At 41.6% G+C, this 18,729-nt stretch overlaps 1 protein-coding gene across 2 annotated transcripts in view; it reads right to left on the bottom strand.

Annotated features, from left to right (window-relative positions):
* Positions 1 to 18,729, bottom strand: part of SEMA3F (semaphorin 3F) — a 160,555-nt gene that overhangs the window by 134,377 nt on the left and 7,449 nt on the right. For both annotated transcript variants that reach the window (XM_048488213.1, XM_048488215.1), the window contains exon 2: positions 13,551 to 13,710. In XM_048488213.1, the coding sequence (XP_048344170.1) occupies positions 13,551 to 13,662 (112 nt within the window). In that variant the 5' untranslated portion in view covers positions 13,663 to 13,710. The remainder of the gene's footprint in view (positions 1 to 13,550; positions 13,711 to 18,729) is intronic.

An 18,729-nucleotide genomic window follows, 5' to 3' on the forward strand; every position in this document is an offset into this window, starting at 1 on the left:
GGTTGTCACTTCCAGATGACCTCAGGGACAGGGTGATTAACACCTGCTCCTGCCTACAAGGCAGGGGGCATGGCTCAATGGGAGAGCATCTGCTTGGCATGCAGTTGAATCTCCCAGTTGAATCTCCAGTATCTCCAATTAGAAGGACTGGGCAATGGGTGATGTGAAGAAACTCAGCCTGACACCCTGGAGAGCCCCTGCCAGTCTGAGTAGGCAACACTGACCTTGATGTACCAAGGGGTTGATTCAGTAAAAGGCAGCTTCATGTATTTATACACATGTACTGAGGTCCTGCATGGCTGACAATAATAGTTGGGTGAACTGGAGCTCACTGGAGCCCTTTCTGCCAATTAAGGAGAAAAAAGCCAAGAAAAAGATAGAGATGCTCATATTTACATTATTTGAGTCTTTCTTTTGGACAGATTTCATGTACTAAAATTATACACTGATGCCACTTTAGTCACTGGCTCTTCAGAACTTTGCGGCCTTGCCAAGAGACTTTAAACTGGGTTTTAGTAGTGTTGTATCATATATGTTGACAACCTAGATGCCTATAAGAGTCATCCTAACCAGAGCTATATCTTAAGGTCCTGAAGCCAAGGGACTTAAGAGGGTAGAACTCTGCTTAGCGTGGCACTAGTGTCCCTTTGGAACCTTCATGGCCACACTGTCAATACCTTCATTACAATATGGACAATTTTTACCTTTATGCTTGATACATCTTCAGCTTTAAAACTTCTTTTTGTTGCTTTCTCCCTTTAGCTATCACATCCCTTTAACCTGGCCATTTTTCATCATTTTTTCTCTCAACTTTAGTTGGAAATGATACCCATAATTTCTTGCTTCCTCCTCCCCAAAATTTATTTTATTTTATTTATTTATTTATGGGTTTTATATACCGCTCTACCCCCGGCGGGCTCTGAGTGGTGTACAACATAACTTCCTCTACACGGTGTACAACAACCCATACAAACAACCCCATTAAAATTAAATTAAGCATAGCAATAAGATTAAAATTAAATTAAAACACAGCGATAAGATTAACACAGATGGCGTCATGCAGTAACCCCAATTAAAACCCTCCCAGAGAGGGGGGAAGCAAAACAAAAAAGTGGGTCCCGTAGATGACAATGGGAACTCCGGACCGGAGGAATAAAAGGGGGAGCACTCTCAGTGACTGGACACTCCAAAAGCCCGGCGGAACAACTCAGTCTTACAGGCCCTGCGGAATTCGCCAAGATCCCGCAGGGCCCACACAGCTGGAGGGAGAGTGTTCCACCAGGCAGGGGCCAGGGCTGAAAAGGCCCTGGCCCGAGTGGAGGCCAGTCGCATCATTGAGGGGTCAGGAACCATGCAATTCATTCTCAAAGGCTCACTACATTGTTTTTTTAATTAAATGCATAGCTTATTATATTTTTACACACCAGGATGAGAAACAGGTTCATAAGATGAATGCCATTTCTATTTTAGAGACATGTCCCTGAGGTTGTCAGGCAGATAACTGCTCAACAAATCTGTGACTGATTTGAGATTTGAACCCAGATCTCTCAGATGTTATGTTATACAACAAGCATGGAAAAGAAAATGGATGATAAATAATAGTCACTTTACACTTTAGGGAGAAGTTAAGCACATGTTTCCAAAGTCATGGATATGCAGTAAGTAGCCTTACCCAGCATTTGCTTCCTTAGCACCTGTACATTATACTAGTAGAGATGTCTTTTGAAACACATGTTTGTTGTCTTCACATTTTATGTTATTAGCATGTTTTATGTAGCTACCTTGATTTCTAACTTCTCCTTTATGTTACATCAGGATCACCTGAAATATTCCATTTCTGTGAACCAAATCCAGACTGGAAGGCACATACAGAAGCAGTCAGACCACACCATCCTAAGCAGAGTTACACCCTTCTAAACCTGTTGACATCAATTAATTTAGAAGGGCATAATTCAGCTTAGGACGGTATCATCAGATACTTTCCCACAACTTATATCATTAGAGACATGTCAAATTCTGACCCAGCACTACCATGTTTCCAGACTGCCCTGTCCATGGGGCCTTTAGAGCTTAGCACCAGTTTAGGTCCACCCCAATAGCAGCTTCCTTCTTGCTATCCCTTAAGATCACCAAATATTTACTAGGAACACGATAAAAAACATTATACATTATTTCAGTTCACATCATGTTCTCTGGGGTATCCCTGAAAAGAGAGAAAGAGACTGTAACACATTAGGAGCCAGGTTAATTTAAGACCACCAACTTGCTGTGCTGAAGCTCCAAACCCCACTGCCAGTAATGACTCCCTGTCCTATTGACCGGAAGGTGAAAGGTTCCGTCTCCTGTTCCCAGTCCCTTGGGCCAGTTGTCCCCCCCCCCCCCCCCATGGAGTGATTCTGCCATAGTCACATTTTGATGCAATTTCACTTCAGCTGATGCATAGGTGGATAATACTGGAGCAGTGAATAATTTGCACAGTGAGGCAAACAAATTCCTACTTAATGTTAACAGCTCATTCCCACAGCAGTTGTGATCGATCCTCTTTCAGCGCTTTAAACCATTCCTGTCACTGCATTATTGATTTCCTGATGCATCCTTTCCAAGTGGCTAGCTCCCCTTGTTCTGCATGGTGATAAGGGAGACTGGATCTCTCTGAGCAGAGAGATGGCATAAATTTTAACCAACTGGAGAAGTCAATGAAGGGCTCTGAGGCTCTGATTTTAAATGGGCCAAAGTAGACATTTGGAGATCCACTAATAAATCTTCTGAGCATTTTGATTTGTAAATAACAGCTAGAGAATTCCCTCTGTGGATCCATAACATGGGGAGAGGGAGGTTTGACTCTTCCCTATGTTCTGTTTTTTTCCATCCATAAATGCTCCCATTAAGCTGCTATTTGCCATAGTGGAAACTGTCTATATATTTTCCCCTCTGGGGCAAAAAGCTGTTCTACAGGCTGTTGAAATTTATATGGGGAAAAAAGTTTACAGTGCATTCCTATGCTTCTATACCCATTGTCTGCAATGGACTGAAAAGGATGTAAATCTGTTTATGATTGCACTATAAACTTCTGATCCCTACCCTCAGCTGCTATTTACCTAAAACAAATGAGTTTATATGTCCCAATGTCTTATTGTAGTTTGGCCAAGCCAATGGAAACTTCATTGTAAATTTCAGCTTCACATCGGAACACAAAAAGTTAGCACAACCCAGGTTTATCATCCAAAATCAGTTAACTGTGTTACCATTTGCACATGATGTGACTTTCTATGGAGTCACAACATTTTTCTGTCTAGTCCAGTAGGGCGTGATCTGGCAGCTACCCATATCTCAGGTTGAAATCTTTCCTGCCTAAAATCCTTTCAGCTGAAGTGGCCCAGTTTTGAGCCAGGCAATACTGGTGTAAAAAGCACTTGTCCTACCTCTGAGGTCTTTCTCAACTGTGCAAACAGAGCTTCTTTTTAAGTAGAAATGAACCTAGGTCTTATGGATGCAAATCATATGCTCTGACACGGTCTCGCTTCCTCACTGACATTTCCGTCCCACTTGGAAAATTCAACTTAGTTCACCCCTTGTTTTGCTTTCATACTTTGAAGACTTTGTTCCCCAGCAACAGATCATACAAAACTAGCACTTCCCAACTGCTTTGAATGAACCAAATAGCATGCAGATTAACAAGTATTTGCAGGCACAGAATTACAGTGCTTTCAGGTTTGAAAAGGCATAAAAGAAACAAAAAGTTGTGCAAACAGCCTCAGTCCTACCCAGACAAATCTGGCTGAACTTTACCTACAGTTTAGAAATGAATCAGGTTCAGTCCTAAGAAGGTCTGAATGTCAGTGAGTGTTACCTATGTGCACATTAACAGTGAACTGGATGATAGGACTGAACAACACATCCACGGCTTGATTGTAACCAGCAGGAAGCCTGTCTAAACCTCTTTTGAGTTCTCAGCTTTATTCAACAATGCTCTGTACCACACAGCCCAAAAAAGATGTCTGTGGGACATCTTTTGCCTCTTTTCATGACACACATCTAAAATAAGACGTTTGGGGGACATCTTTTAAAAAGGCAGCTTCTGGTGTGCTTTTCAGACCGCAAAGGTGTCGGAGGAGGAAAAAGGTTGTTTCCCACCTGACTATTTTGCTCTCTGGTCAGTTTCACCCTCAGCTTGTGCCCAACATTTTGTGTGAAGGGATTCTCCCTGCCACCATTTGTTGAAAGTTGCCCCAGAAGTTTGTTCTGCAGACTCCAATCCTGGCTGCCTTTTCAGTCCAAAAAGTACATGGTTGCACACAGGTGGTCCTGCTGATTCCAGCAGTATATAGTTTCCCTGTTTGTTTTAAATTTTGAGGAGCTATCTACACAGCTTCACAAACACAAATAAGATAATCTTAGCTGCTCAAAAGACCCATCTACCTTCTTTGGGTTGCATTGCCCTCCACACAATGAATTACTGCACAATAATTCTATTGTGGATGAGACCTTCCAAAAAAGAAGAATATCTTCCCATTCACATGATGTGCAAAAGTGCTTTGACTACAATCTTCCCAAAAAGATCATATCAAACTAGTAAAATAGAAGAGCTAGAAAGTGGATTTTAGATGATGATGTCTTCTGGTTATTCTCAAAAAATCCTACTCCAGTTTGGATGGCAAACTGGAGCCAAATTTCTATGTGAAAGCAGCCAGAACAATGCAAAGTATCAGATAAATACCCTCATTTCCTGTCTTCCCTCCCAATCAAAACACAAAAGAAAAATACAAGACACTGAAGGGTAATGCTGATCTCAAGGCACACACTATGAGACTACATCACTTTGCACCCAGGTGCATGGAACACATGCATAACACAGAGCACATGCATAAAGATTCTGATAATGAGGCACTTTGCCCAAATAAACACCCCCTAGCAAACCAAACAAGTATCTTAATCCATAATATTAACATTATTCATAGGAGAATTCCAGAGGAATAGATCAAAGGCCAACCTGTCGAAAGGTCTTCTGGGGACATTTCCTATGAGTAGACAAGCACTAAAGCTTGGATTATCAAAGGCACATAATAGGCTAGTTGCCAGAATCTCACAGAAAATTAACAAGAACTGTCTTTTAATGCAAGGTTTGGAAACTCCCCACCTAAAAGATACAGGTAGAGAGAAGGTTTGGAAACACACACCCCCCCCCATCCTGATGAGAGAATCCAAGTTAGGCTTTATTCCATTTGATTCCTACCTACAAAGATTCACTGCATCTGCACAAGCCTCTGGGTTTAAAAAACCCCTGTCAATCAAACAAGACTAATTAATGTAAAGCTATTTTCAAAACTATATTAAAGCAAAATATTTCAGGTGTTACCAGCTCACTCATAAATATGTTAACATGGAAGTATTTCAGAGTCAAGTGGAACTTACCTCTTCATAAGCATGTTTAGAATAGCAGCCCCCACACACCCCTTTTCCCCAGAGCAATGCAATCTTTTACAGTCTGTTTCACAATTCCAATATTAAATGACTAACATTCATATCTCACAAAGTTTACCATTTCATGTGAATCTGCAGATGAGCTGTGCTTATGTTTTAATATCAAAATTGTGCCCTTGAATGTTATTTTAACTCTCAATAACACTGTTTAGTAATTTCCATATGAAGTCTCATAGCCATAAAAGTGACAGGAGTTATAACAATAAAAGTGATATTGACTTTGCCATTGGTATTTTTGAAATAAGGTACCAGTCATGGTCCTGTAAACAGTTCATATCAGGCATGAGAAGGAAACTTAGTCTTCCTGTAGAATAAGGAGGATAGAGTGTTCTTTCACTGCCAAAGCCTACTAAAGGAGAGCATCTCAGAAGTCTGTATCTGGGCACACCCTACACATCTTCAATAGTTAGATGGAAAGGAGAAATATTAGTCCTATATCCACCAAGTATACAGATTTATTGCAAGAGTTCTGTTGTAGTCTTACATGCTGAGATTTCCCAGTACATTAAGTACATTGGTTGTAAACCACAGTGCAAATTATAGCTGCTGAACCATGTCTTTTTAAAATGATTATTCTGTTCATTTTTATCACCAAGAATGGAAGTAGACCATGTTCAAAGGGTGGCACAGAAACAAGATCAACCTTCTTTTCTACCACCCAACATAGTACAGTTTGCAAGTTCTGTCGACCAAACCCAGACATCCATGTAAACAAGGAAATAGATTGTTTACACAGCAATACAGGGAAAGTATCCCTACTAGGAACTTGATTGAGGCTACCGTAATAACCTGCTGTTGTTTTTCTGCGTGGCATCCTGAACAGTAACACTTGAGCTGAGAAGACACCAGCAACCCAGCTGGTATAAATAGATGTTCTTCCCCACCTCATCCTTCCTTGGGAAGCCCGGATTGGCTGTGAATGAAGAGATTTCAGGATGCTGCTATCATTTTCCCATTGCTGAACACTTTCCTCCTATGCCCATGTTTCCATCCCAGCCCTGAGGGTGGGAAGTAGAGCAGAAGGGCTTTGACAGACAGCGCTGCAACCGAGAACTACAGCATGTCAAGTCTTAGGACTGCATTTCTAACTTTGGAAGATTTTCCTACATATATCAGTTCTAGGCAGTGGAAAAGTAACACTGAAGGAAAATTTGTTCTCCAGCAGAAATGGCTGTTTGTGTGGAATTAAAGCAGAAAGTTTGGGGGGGGGGGGGGAGGGCCCAGAACACTGGGATTACAAGGACTCCCTTGGGGGGAAAAGTTCTACCGCTTGGAGGAATGGAAAGATCCTGACCTTCTCTAGTGGCATTTAGCCAGCAACCTTCAGATTTGCCAAACTCATCATCCACATTCCCAACACACACAATTTTAACTTGATAGAGACTTGTGACATTTGCAGTGAGATGGATCTTGTACTCTTGGGTGGGAATAAGCTTCACGAGCCATAGAAAATTGTACTTTCCAAACATGTGGCGTAATTATGTGTACTCTGGTCACACAGCCATTTCCATGCAATGCCACTGAGGCTAATAAAGAGCTGCTAGAGAACAGTAGATGAGGGGTTCTAATTATGATTCAGCAGCAATAGGCTGGGTGTTCAAACTGAGTGTAAGCATAGACACTGATGTATGCAGAATAATAGCCTAGGAGCTGGCTGCAGCAGGAAGTAAGGGGGGAAGCAGTTCATAGCTCTCTGGGTGTTCCATTCTTGTATTGCCTTTGCAGAGATTCTGCACCACTATCCATTTGCTCATCCAGGACTACTTCCACATAAGAATTCCCCCATGTGGAACAAAAATTACTGCAGATTTGGGGGGAACTGCTGAGAATCATATGTGAAACACCTGGGACTTTCCTCTTTTGCTTTGACATAAAGGAGGAACAGGTCAGCTGTACACAGAGCATGTTACTAGATGCTTCACCTGTAGCAAATTCAGGGAGCAGACTCAGCAGAGCAGAGCTAAGCTGTGCTAACCTAAACCCTGAATTCTGCTCTCCCTACTTTCATAAGCATTTGGCTAGTTCTCACATGAGCTGCAACACAGCTATGAAGGCTTACCATAGAGTTTGGGAGGTATCCTAGAATGAACTGACTTATAGTGAGGTCTCTTCTAGATTTGTGCTAACATTGATGTTGCGTCATCAGTGTGGTGATTCCTTTCCCATTCCCCACCACCACCACTGTCCTGCTGAGTAGTACCGTAGCAGGGGCAGTAGGTAAATGGCTGGCAGGAGTTCTGTCATAGCAGAAAATGTGGAATCATACCTCCAGTCCATTTGCTGCTGCTTCCAAAGAGGGAGTGTTTTTCCTTTCTTCCTGTGGAAACCATCCAAGAGAGCTTCTTTACTGGCAGCACTGCCCTGCCAGTGCTCTCTTGGCAAACACAACCTCATCAAATGATGATCCACTAACTCCAATAGGAGCTGCCATGCTTGGCCATGTCAAAATCTATTTAATTCAATGTTATATAATCTCAGTGGCAAATATGAGATGTTGCACCACCTATGCTTTCCTGAAACAGTGTTGAATTATTATAATTTGTCTTGATATATAAACATGGACTTCATAACACCCCTTTGACACTGTATTGGCAATGTTCTCCTTATGAAGTTGCCATTAAAGGACTAGAAGATCATCAGGTCAAGTTTAAATAATTTGAGCAGTTGAACATTTAATGTTGGAACTACGGAATCATCACTAATATCAAAACATCCAGCTTAGCACTTTTTGGACACTAGCAGAACTGATAAAACAGTGTTAATAACTTGCAGAATGTTGAGGGGAGGATTCAGTCTCACTTTTATTTCATATACAACATCTCGAAGGACTATGGTGCTAAAACTGTACTGCACCCCTCAGAACCAGAAGGTGGCAAATGGCAGACCCCCAAACTCCTGATTTTTCACAATTGCCAGCACTGAAATGATCTAGATATCTGGCTGAATGTAGCACTCTCTGCTTCCTGCCCTATGGACTTGTCTCAGGACAAATTCCAGGCCATCTGTGTCCAATCTGAAGTAAATCTGGTGGCAACTCCAATTGGGCCTTTAGGTCCCAGTGTGCTACAGAGATGAGCAGTGAATATAAGAAGCTGCTTTATACTGAGTCAGACATTGGTTGGCTTCCATGACTGGCAAAAGCTCTGTAGAATATCCTGTTGTTCATAAAACTGAAGGTTTCTGGGTCTGAATCTGGTACCTTTAGGACTCAAAGCACACGTTTTAACACTGAGGCACAACCCCTTCCTTATGGGCTGGCACAAAAGGCCCAATACTCACAGGGTACAACAGCTGCAAAGATCTGAGACCCCCAAGAACTGTTGCACACTGCACAAAGTTGAAGTTATACCAAGCTCACTGTGAATACCCCTACAGCGAATAATATTTTAATTGATTATTTTTCTTTTACACACTGCCTTTCTCCCCAGTGGGGACCCAAAGAGGTTTTTTTCATTCTCCTCTCCTCCATTTTTCCCCTCACAATAACCATGCAAGGTAGGTTAGGTTGAGAATGTGTGACCCAGCCAAAGTCACCCAGTAAACTTCCATGAGTGGGGATTCGAACCTGAGTTGCCCAAATCCTAGACCATCACTCTAGCTGCTGTATTGAACACAGAGATGTGTCTGCAGACATGTACTAAACATGAATCTAAGATTGGCAACTGAGGAGCCTAGGCAGTCACATTCCAAACATAGTGTCTCCTTTCCATTGTTAGGGAGCTCACAATAAGGCCCCACAGTGGACTCATCTTTTTAAAGTATCACACTTTACCACTATCATTCCAAATGTGAGCTAGTCCTGTATTTCTCCCTGATCTCTCCACAGCCACATCATAGTCCATTCTGCCACAAGACTGCATTTTTAGTCAGGAACCCTACATGCCGGACCCCCCATTTCCTGTCCCCAATTTCTTTCCTTCCTGCTCAAAAATGGAATTATGACCTGTTCCTGCGGGTTAATCTACCAAGTGGAATGTGGGCCAAGAGGCAGGAGGTGTTAGGTGTATTAAATCTCTCACCTTTCTTTAAGCCCTGGCTGCAGTTTTATTGGCAGAGTTGGTGGCCTGGGCCATGTTAACAGCCCACGCTCATTAACTCTTCCTCCTCATGTTTCCCTCTTTCCTCATCATGCTCCCCCCAACCCATTCTCTTCATCCACCACCTCCCTGCAAAAACAGACACATCAAGACACAGAAATTATCGACTCAGGAAAAAAGCTGATTAAAGAGAGCTCAATTTACAGCTCTGGTATCCCAGCTGGCTTTCAGGGAAGGCTGGAGGTTAATTCTCACTAACTGGGAGAAACTAAAATAGTGGTGTGAGCAAGAGAATGAACAAACTCTCAGCACACAAGAGCTTTGTAATCTTAGTGTAAGTAAAAGAGGAAGGTCAGGTGATTTGATATTTCCTGTAAAAGTTGCTAACTCTCATAGCTTTATCACAAGTATGTTCCAAAGCTCAAAATAGTCTATAAAGTTTTGTCTTGTTTGTTAGAAACAATCTGTTCCAATCCTCTTAGGTTTTATAGAGCAATATTCAAAAACAAAGTGATCCAAGAACTAAGTGAATAAAAGCAAATACGAATTCTTGTTTTATTTATAAAATTTGGCAGCCTCTTTCATTACCCAGATATTCAAGGCAAACTAAATAATTCTGAAGAAACCATAATTAAAACCAAATAAAACAATTAAATACATTGTAAAATGTAAATTAAAGTATCAACTCCATCCAAAACAGCAAGCCGCAACAGGAAATCACAAAAACAGTCTGACCTAAAACAATTCAGCTGATGGGAACTAACCAGAGAGGGGTCAGTCCAATTTCCTTTAACTAGGCTTGTTATGTTAAAATATAATGAACATATGGACTTGAGAATCCTTTCAATCTCCCTGAAACCCATGCACAGATCTCTGAAAGACAGCGACAATATATACATGTGGTTTTTAGTGAGAACAGTTAAAAGAAGATGGCATTGGCCTCATTAATGTAACTTTCCAGCTGTTAGCAGATCGATATGCCATAATGCAAATGCAAAGGCTGATAATGCTGTCAGCTAAGGCAGGTGGACTGCAAGAATAAGAAAAGGAGACTAAAAATGAGAATGCAAGACAGGGAGAGATGACAGTCCAAGGCAACAACTTAATTATGATTTGTTGAGGGCTGTTTGACTTCGGTCACACAGCGCAGAAAACCCATGACAGACCACTTAATTATGATTTTACTTATTTACAAAAAAAGATTGCATTGACTTTCAATTAGAACCTTTGTTTCTTGTGAATGTTCCACCAGTCTAAGAAACCAGTGAGAAAACTGTTTCAGTCGAAACCATCACGCACTGATTGAAAACATGTCTGTCATCTGTGCACAGGCAGTCCGGAGAACTGGCTCTGGATGCAGGTAGGGCCAGGCCTCTTTGGAGTTGTTTCAAAAGGAGCCCTCAGCAGACTGGAAGTGAACATGCACAAACATTTCTGCTACATACCGTGCTTAATAATGCTTATCCATTCAGCACTAATCCCACTGTCCCTGGGCACGCAGGCCAGCTCAGGAATGGTAATTGCATTATAGCATGTGTTGCTGGAAATACGGCTTATGGTTACAGTACAGCAGTAGCTTACAACAGAGAGCTACATCTGCCAGAAATGTTGGGGCTATTTGAAGTATGGTCAGTAAAAAAAACCACATTGGGCAAAAACATTACATTTCACAGCCCTCTCTCCCCATTCCCACTGCTGCCTGCATAATTTTATCCATCCTCAGTTATCCTCACAGCTGTAGAAACAATGACCAAATAGATGCACCTTGATGCAAATAGCCCAAGGAATTATATGATACCTTCCCCAGTAAATGGGCAACTTTCCCCCTCAATTCCAAATGAGATTTCTTGCAGTGCCTTCTTTGGAAAAGCCAATTTCGCCCTTCCAGGTTTTCACCTATTTCCTATTCATTTTGTTCTCCCTTTTTCCTGGGCCTAATGTCCTTGTGATATTTGCAGATTCTTCTCCAGAGTCCTGACCTATTTTATCCAAACTGCACTTATTTAATAGCCAGCCCTGCCTCCAATCTCATTTCCTGAGGCTCCCAATATTCCCTACTCTCTCTCTCCAGGTATTCCCATCCCTTTGATGTCTTTGTCATTCTGCTCCTTTCCAAATGTCCTTCAGCTCCATTGCCAAGTCTTATGATTTATGATGTATTATAATTTATATTATAATAAATATGTGTTTATTATGATGATTATCTATTACCGCTGTTTTTGTCGAAGCCTCAAAACTTTGCAGTCAGGTGATGCTGTGAAAACAACTACAACCACCTTTCATGTTCATTGGCAAAGGCAGAAGTTTTCCATATTTTTCAAATTGTATAATAACAATAGGAAGTTAAGTCCACTTATAAAGGCCCAACGATGCTACTTTTCAAAGGGTTTGGCTTGAACCTCCTTCCCACAGACATCGAGATCTTTAAATAGGCTCAAAGGAGGATCTCAATTGAGTACATACATACACACAGAGAGAACTTAAATGCAGGCAGATCATCTTTCAGTCTGTCCCCTTGTTCTCTGATGAGGTTGTTCATATTCCAAAGGAAAGGTCAGGTTGGTTTAAAGAACAAAGCTCTTGCTTGTAAAAGAACATACAGATGGTTATTCAAAGTCCAAGTGATAACTGCCCTACTAGTAGGAAAGGCATGGTACTGGAAGAGAAATTCTAAGTCTCCTCAAGGCCCTCAAGAGGAGAGGAAATAGGGACAAGCTCTTCCACCAACCATTAGGGCCCTGTGGGACCTTGGCCGGTTCCGTGGGGCTCTAAAGACTGAGCTGTTCCACAGAGAATTTGGAGGAGAGTAACCACAGATTGACATGCATGTTTTTCCATCATAGGACCATCCCCATGGTAAGGAGCTGAATTTGATTGTTTTTGACTTTGACTGAATTTTAATCGCCATCTGTAATCTTGTTCTGTTCTTATGTTTAATTACGGTTTTATGGTTGTTGTGATTTTAATGTTTTATTATTCTGTTCACCGCTCAGAGCCCTTCAGGGGTGGGCGGTATACTAATTTTAATAAATAAATTGCACTTAAAGAATTGCGGTATAATCTGTGGGGGAGGGGTGAAACCATTAAGGAGACAGCTTGGACATGGGACTGGTGTGAAATGACAGTTGCATCTGTCTAAGGGGCATTGACACAGGTGCAGAGGCACTTACACTGGTGATGAGAAGCTATGCAGCCCATTTCACTGGAGTAGGGGCAGTGACATTGTTGGTTTGCTGCCCATGCCACAGCAAGCCTCCTAGGAGGTGTCATGGCTGTGCCATGGCTATTTCATCCACAGCTGTAGCAGAACTACCCTTCCCTCCCACCGAACTGCACTGTCAGTTTGCTCCTAATGGCCAATTACATAAGGCAACTTGCAACCTTCCATCAGAAACCTTTAAGATTTATTTACTCTGTTCAGTGCTCTTCACAGAAAATCAATGCCTCACACTAACTAACCCTGAAGACTTGCAGACAATGAATCTCAACACCTGTCTCATCTCCAACATGGGCAGCAGGAGAGAATCTTTTTTCCAGCACTGTACGGTCCCTTCCCAGGGAGCTCACATGTGACTTGCTGCCAACTTCACAGCACACATAGCAGCTTGGGTTCACTGAGCTGTCAATCTGCTGTCTCTACTGCCAGCCATGGTGCTTGACTCTAAAAAAAACAAGGAAATTCCACAAACTGCAAGGCCACTTATCTCCAGATGGAGAGAGACGCAGAGGTGCAGTACACTACATGTGTGATTGATGCAGGCTGCCAGCCCAGGGCCTTCTCAGAACCCATTCCAGGAAAGTATTTTTGATTCTCATAGCTAAGAGCCCAAGAAAATGTGCTGTTACGAGTAGCGTCCTTGGACAGTAGCTAAGTAGAGCAACTTGAAATTAAGACAAAATCTCCAAATCTGAACCTTGGAGACCTCTGATGCAGACCTTTCAACAAGCCATTAATAGCCACACAAACTGTAATCCAAGCAAGGTTCTCATCATACCATAACAGTGTTTGAACACAGAAGTGCTGTGCCTTACCTTTGAAAGAGAGCTGCACTCTTGGCGCAGCAAATAGGAAATCCTTGGAGTAGGATGGCCACCAGCCCACGATTAGCAGGGTGGTCCAAAGCAAAAAGCCAAACAGGGGCATGATCAGGAATGCTGTGAACTCAAAGTCCAGGCAAAATTCTTAGGCAGTCTAGGCAGAGGGGAGAAAAGAAGACACCAAAGTGGTGTGTTATTAACAGGTCACAAGACCAGAACTGAGAATCTAAAATTTCTCTATTGAGAAGCCACTGTTTTCTTCCAACCAACCCCACCCACCTCACTGGGACGATAAACTTGAAGGCTTACATAAGGCAGGTCCAATTCTCCAATATACAACCTTGGTCAATCATCTTCCTCACAGTTACACTCCTAAACAGAATGAAGGAGCACTTAATATGTGTGTGCATGTGTTTGTATGTGATGTTATTGCAGTACTTCTGGGCTCCAAATTCCAGATGTTTAACTGTTTAAATGGCTTCTGTGCCTGATGGTCCCCTGACAGTTTAAATGGCTGACAGTGACGAGTGTGAACTGTGAGTAATGAGGGCCAGCCCATGTGGACTGCTATAGTACAGAGGAGCCAAACAATTATCCACGCCCACAGTGAATCCTCAGAATCAATTCCCTTTCTTTTTGCTTTTGCAGCCCTACCAATTTATTATGATTTTATTTGGGTTGATACTTAGCCCAGTACTGAATATACTCTGGCACACACCACAGATTGGAGCATCTTCTAGATAATTATTTGGATTAACTCTAGCTCAACTTTGCTTTCCATGAGTTTTTATTGTGAGTCTTTTCATGTGTTTGTTTATTTGAACCTCTAGCCTTGAACCATCCTCAGCGCCCATAAATATTTCTAATTCTCAGGGTTGCAAAGAACAGGCTGAAGATTACCCTATCGTACCACAGAACCGGTCTATATTCGGAAACTTAAACTCATCCCCATTCTTTTGGCCACCCACCTCTTCTCCTGGAAAGAAAAAAAAGAGCTATATATATTTATTTCTTGTCTTCCACAGGGAGACACAGATATTATTTAAAATCACCATTTTATTTTTGTAAATTAGGCAGATCCTTCCCCTTTGACAGTTGTTTTATATCCTCAGCCTCTCAGATGTAGGACCCTATCTGTTGTATTTCCATTTCGTGTTTTTCCACTGTGCCTATTTGATAATTAACATCCTGTATTGATAACAGGTCATCTACCCCCTTGCTTTTGTACACTCTTAAGAGTACTTGGCTTCTCCACAGCTCCCCTCAGAGGGAGTGGATAGAGAAAACTCCCCTGGGAGGGAGTGGATAGAGAAAACATGTAGGTTTTGTTGTCCTACTACTGTCACAACTTGTGGAGGAGCTGTGGCTCAGCCTATGTCTATAAGAGAGCCAGTCACACTATTGGTTCCTGCCAAAGGGAAAAGCCAAAGGGCCACATGGATAGACTTGATACCCAGAGATAGACAATCTGCTTTGCATGTAGAAGGTCCTAGGTTCAATCTCTAAAATCTCCAGTTAAAAGAATCAGGAAGTAATTATGTGAAGAACCTTCATCTGAGACTCTAGAGGGCCACTGCTGGTTAAGTACGCCATACTGACCTCCATCAACCAAGGTCTAACTCAGTATAAAGCAACTTCCTGTGTCCCACAGCTGTTTTAGATGATGGGAGGCAGTTGTGTTGAGTATGTATATATATTAGCAGAGTAGAACAGAAGAGACAGATTCTCAGTTGATTTTTATAAATGAGTTTACTAACTATAAGGGAAAGTTACATGGAGACAAAATAAGAAATGCTTTCTTTCCTGTTACACATCTACATTACTGTATGTTTGGTTACAGCTTGCTACCTATCTGCTGTCTCACCTAATGTCGTGTATTTTGTGTCTCTGATCTACACAAACAAACAGAGTTAACTTTATAACTTCAGATGTACATGCTCATTAACATTCAAGCAATGGCTATCTGACTGACCAATAGCTAATCAATAGATCAGGTCATAAACAGTGATTTCAGCAACTTATTTACATACAAACAGTTAACCCTTTTATAGTTGAGTTGTGACAGACACTTGCAAAATCCCAACAAGTTGAGATAGTTAAAGCGGTTACTTTTTCTCTCTTTTAACCTTTTTTCATTCAGTACAAGGATCATGATAATCAGTGTTATGTTATTTTATCCCCTAAACAGGAGATGGATCTGAGAAATGGAAATGAAAAATCCTGTGGCCTTTATATTTGAGAATGAAACAGGAAGTAGATTTGATAGGGATAAATGTGGGAAAGGATTGGGTTTTTTTGTGTATGTGCTTCCATTATTTATGCCCTGAAACTCATAGGGTGGCTTCCAAAGTTAAAAGGAAAAAAAATGGATCTAACAACAAAATATACAAGGGGTGGGAATGCCAAGGACAAACAAATCAGCCCAAAAACTAAAACATTGACCAGCAGTGAAACTTGCCTGCAGTAAAAGCAACATGAGAGGCATGTTGGATAAAAACAGGATAACAAATCAAGATAAAAGAAACAAAAAAGTAGCCAAACAATAACACACAGCCTCACTAAAAGAACACATCAACAGATATGATCAGCAAAACTCCTGGAAGGAAAAAAATGTTTGCCAAGCACTAAAAATACACTATGCTTGGCACTAAGGTAATCATCAGAGGGAGGGGAGGCAGCACAACTGAAAAGCCACTGTTGCTAGTGCTCATCTTCAAGAGGTGGGGGCTTGTGGAGTAAGGTTTCTAATGAGAATAGTAATGAACAGGTTCTCAGGACAACAGGCAAACCTCTAAATACTCTAGTCCCAAACTAGTCTCAGAAGGGTCTCTTTGTTAAGTCTTTGGCAGCAAAAACAAATGAGGAATCTTTACCAGCACCTGAGCAACACAGGACAAGTGTTAGAAGGTGAAATTCTTTTAAAGTCTTGTCTGGGTTGCTGCTATTTCTTGGGATTCTAACCTTGGGATATATCTTTCAAATGCTGAAGTCTTAAGAGCATCATTGGAATAGTTGACATCAGAAGTCAGATTGCATCCACTAGGATTCAGGACAGTCTGGTAGACTTCTAGAAAAACACTGGGCAACCTAGAAGGGTTGTGATGGGCAACCTTGCTGAGGTGGATTACACAACTGTCTCTAGCAAAGAATTCTTAGGATGCCCAGCAAGCTTGTTTCTGCCTACCCGGTCTCCCAACCACATCACTCTGACTGAGCAAGAAATTGGTACAGGTGGCTAGGAGAGAACGCAGAAGCAAGATGTTAGTCTCACTACCAATTTAGAAGGGTGAGCAAATGAGATGGAAACAGATCAGCACTGAGATGGGTGGGGGACAAACCCACTGCTCAGAGACACAGTGATAAAAACCAGTGCCCATCTGATAGCAGAAGATGGCAGAAATGGCCTGGATGTGAGGAGAAAATGCTGCTGTATTGGATGGCAAGCATTCTAGCAACTACATTTCTCAGAATGCACCATGATGTATCCATGTATCTTGATAACTGAGAGCAAGCTGGGCCTCATAGCCCTGGCAGCACCACATGGTTTCAGCTTGGTTGTTGGCCACAGAAAAAATCCAGGATGTAACAGGTATAGGCTGATTGCAGTAGCACTTCCTTTGTTAAGCTGTTTGTGTGACTTGGTTGACAAATGTTGGATTTTGCGAGTGTCAGCCTCCTCCATCATGAAAGTCCTGCAATCCAGTTAAGCCTAAGCAATAAATCCTTTATTTGAGAGAGAAGGAAACCATTCACCTTGTATGTATTGCCAAGATCTATTCGGATAGCTAGGGTCGATGGATGCTTAGATGTCTTTATCCAGTTACCTAGTGTGACAGCAAATGAAGACTGAAGGTAGAGTGTGGAGAAGGACTGCAGCAGCCTTAAAGACACTGGTTTAATAAAGGTAGCCATCTAACATAGAACAGGAGGGCCTGGATGCCTACATTCTTACTTCAGTTTGGTCTTTCATTGCCACTGAGATTTGCAGCAGATGCTTTAGGATTCACTGCTGTGTTGTAACCACCAGACTGCAGCAGTACCAAGAGTGCCTTTCACATATTACATCAAGAATGAAAGTTATGGCCCTTTCGTTGAGATTTGGATATGATTACACCTTTCTGCCTTTATTGCCACAAGACATGATTATTGCAGTGCCCTGTAAGCGTGGATGCTACTGAAAAGCATTCATAGGTAGCAACTGGTACTGAATACTGTGGGGGCCGGGAGTTGTCAAAAGCAGTGCAATACTCCATTTCTCTTGAGTTTGCTTTCTTGCTTTCTGAATATGATTCCAAGTATTGGCTTTAACCTTTAAAACCTCAAAGTAGTTTAGGCCACACTTCTCCATGTTATCTATAAACCACTTTTTAATATTTTCTTCTACATACATCAAGGGCTAGTCATCTAAGGAAGAATTCTCAGCAACTCCTCCCAAATTTCCTTCTGCTGCTGGTCCAAGCCTGAGCATGTACCAGAAAAAAACAGGCAACTGGTGACTGGAATGAATATTGATATGACTGCTTTCTAATATTTTATGTGTGCCTTAATTTTACTTCAATTACATGTTTTGCACTGAATCTTTACTGTTGTTACCTATCCTGCACCCAAAACCTGGAGTTCCATATTTAACACTCCTTAGAGAATTATTAGGAGAAAACAAGTAAATGGTTGAGGTCCACACTTTGAGTTTGTCTTTGTGCAGCATCTATACAGTTACAGGGGACTGCTAGTTATTACATAAACATATGGAGGGGATGATTGCTCATGTGTAACAGGTAAGCTGAAGTTCTAAAAAGTCTTGTTCAGAAACTTTCTTTTACTACATCATGTAACGCCAATAGAATGATTCAAGAATATGTTATCAATATTCATAGTTTTGGTGGGATCAAATACAAGTTGCTGTGAAATGCTGATATATGCTTGGTATGTCTTTTTACAGAATGGACTGTAGTGGAATTTCCTATGCAGTTTGAGGAGCCTACAGAAGGAATGAATACCAGACCATTTGAGCCCAAGTGCAATTAACAGTCTCACATGCTGCTCTCATTTGGTAAAGTAAACAGAGTTTGATTGAGGGGCAGTAATCAAGTCATCTCCTTTCAGGAATGAAAAGAGTCCTTATAGCCCTATCCTGTACTAGCAGGAGCCAGAGCTAGCAGCCCACCCACTAGGG

This window comes from Sphaerodactylus townsendi, linkage group LG03 (assembly GCF_021028975.2).
Source record: "Sphaerodactylus townsendi isolate TG3544 linkage group LG03, MPM_Stown_v2.3, whole genome shotgun sequence".
NCBI lineage: Eukaryota > Metazoa > Chordata > Lepidosauria > Squamata > Sphaerodactylidae > Sphaerodactylus > Sphaerodactylus townsendi.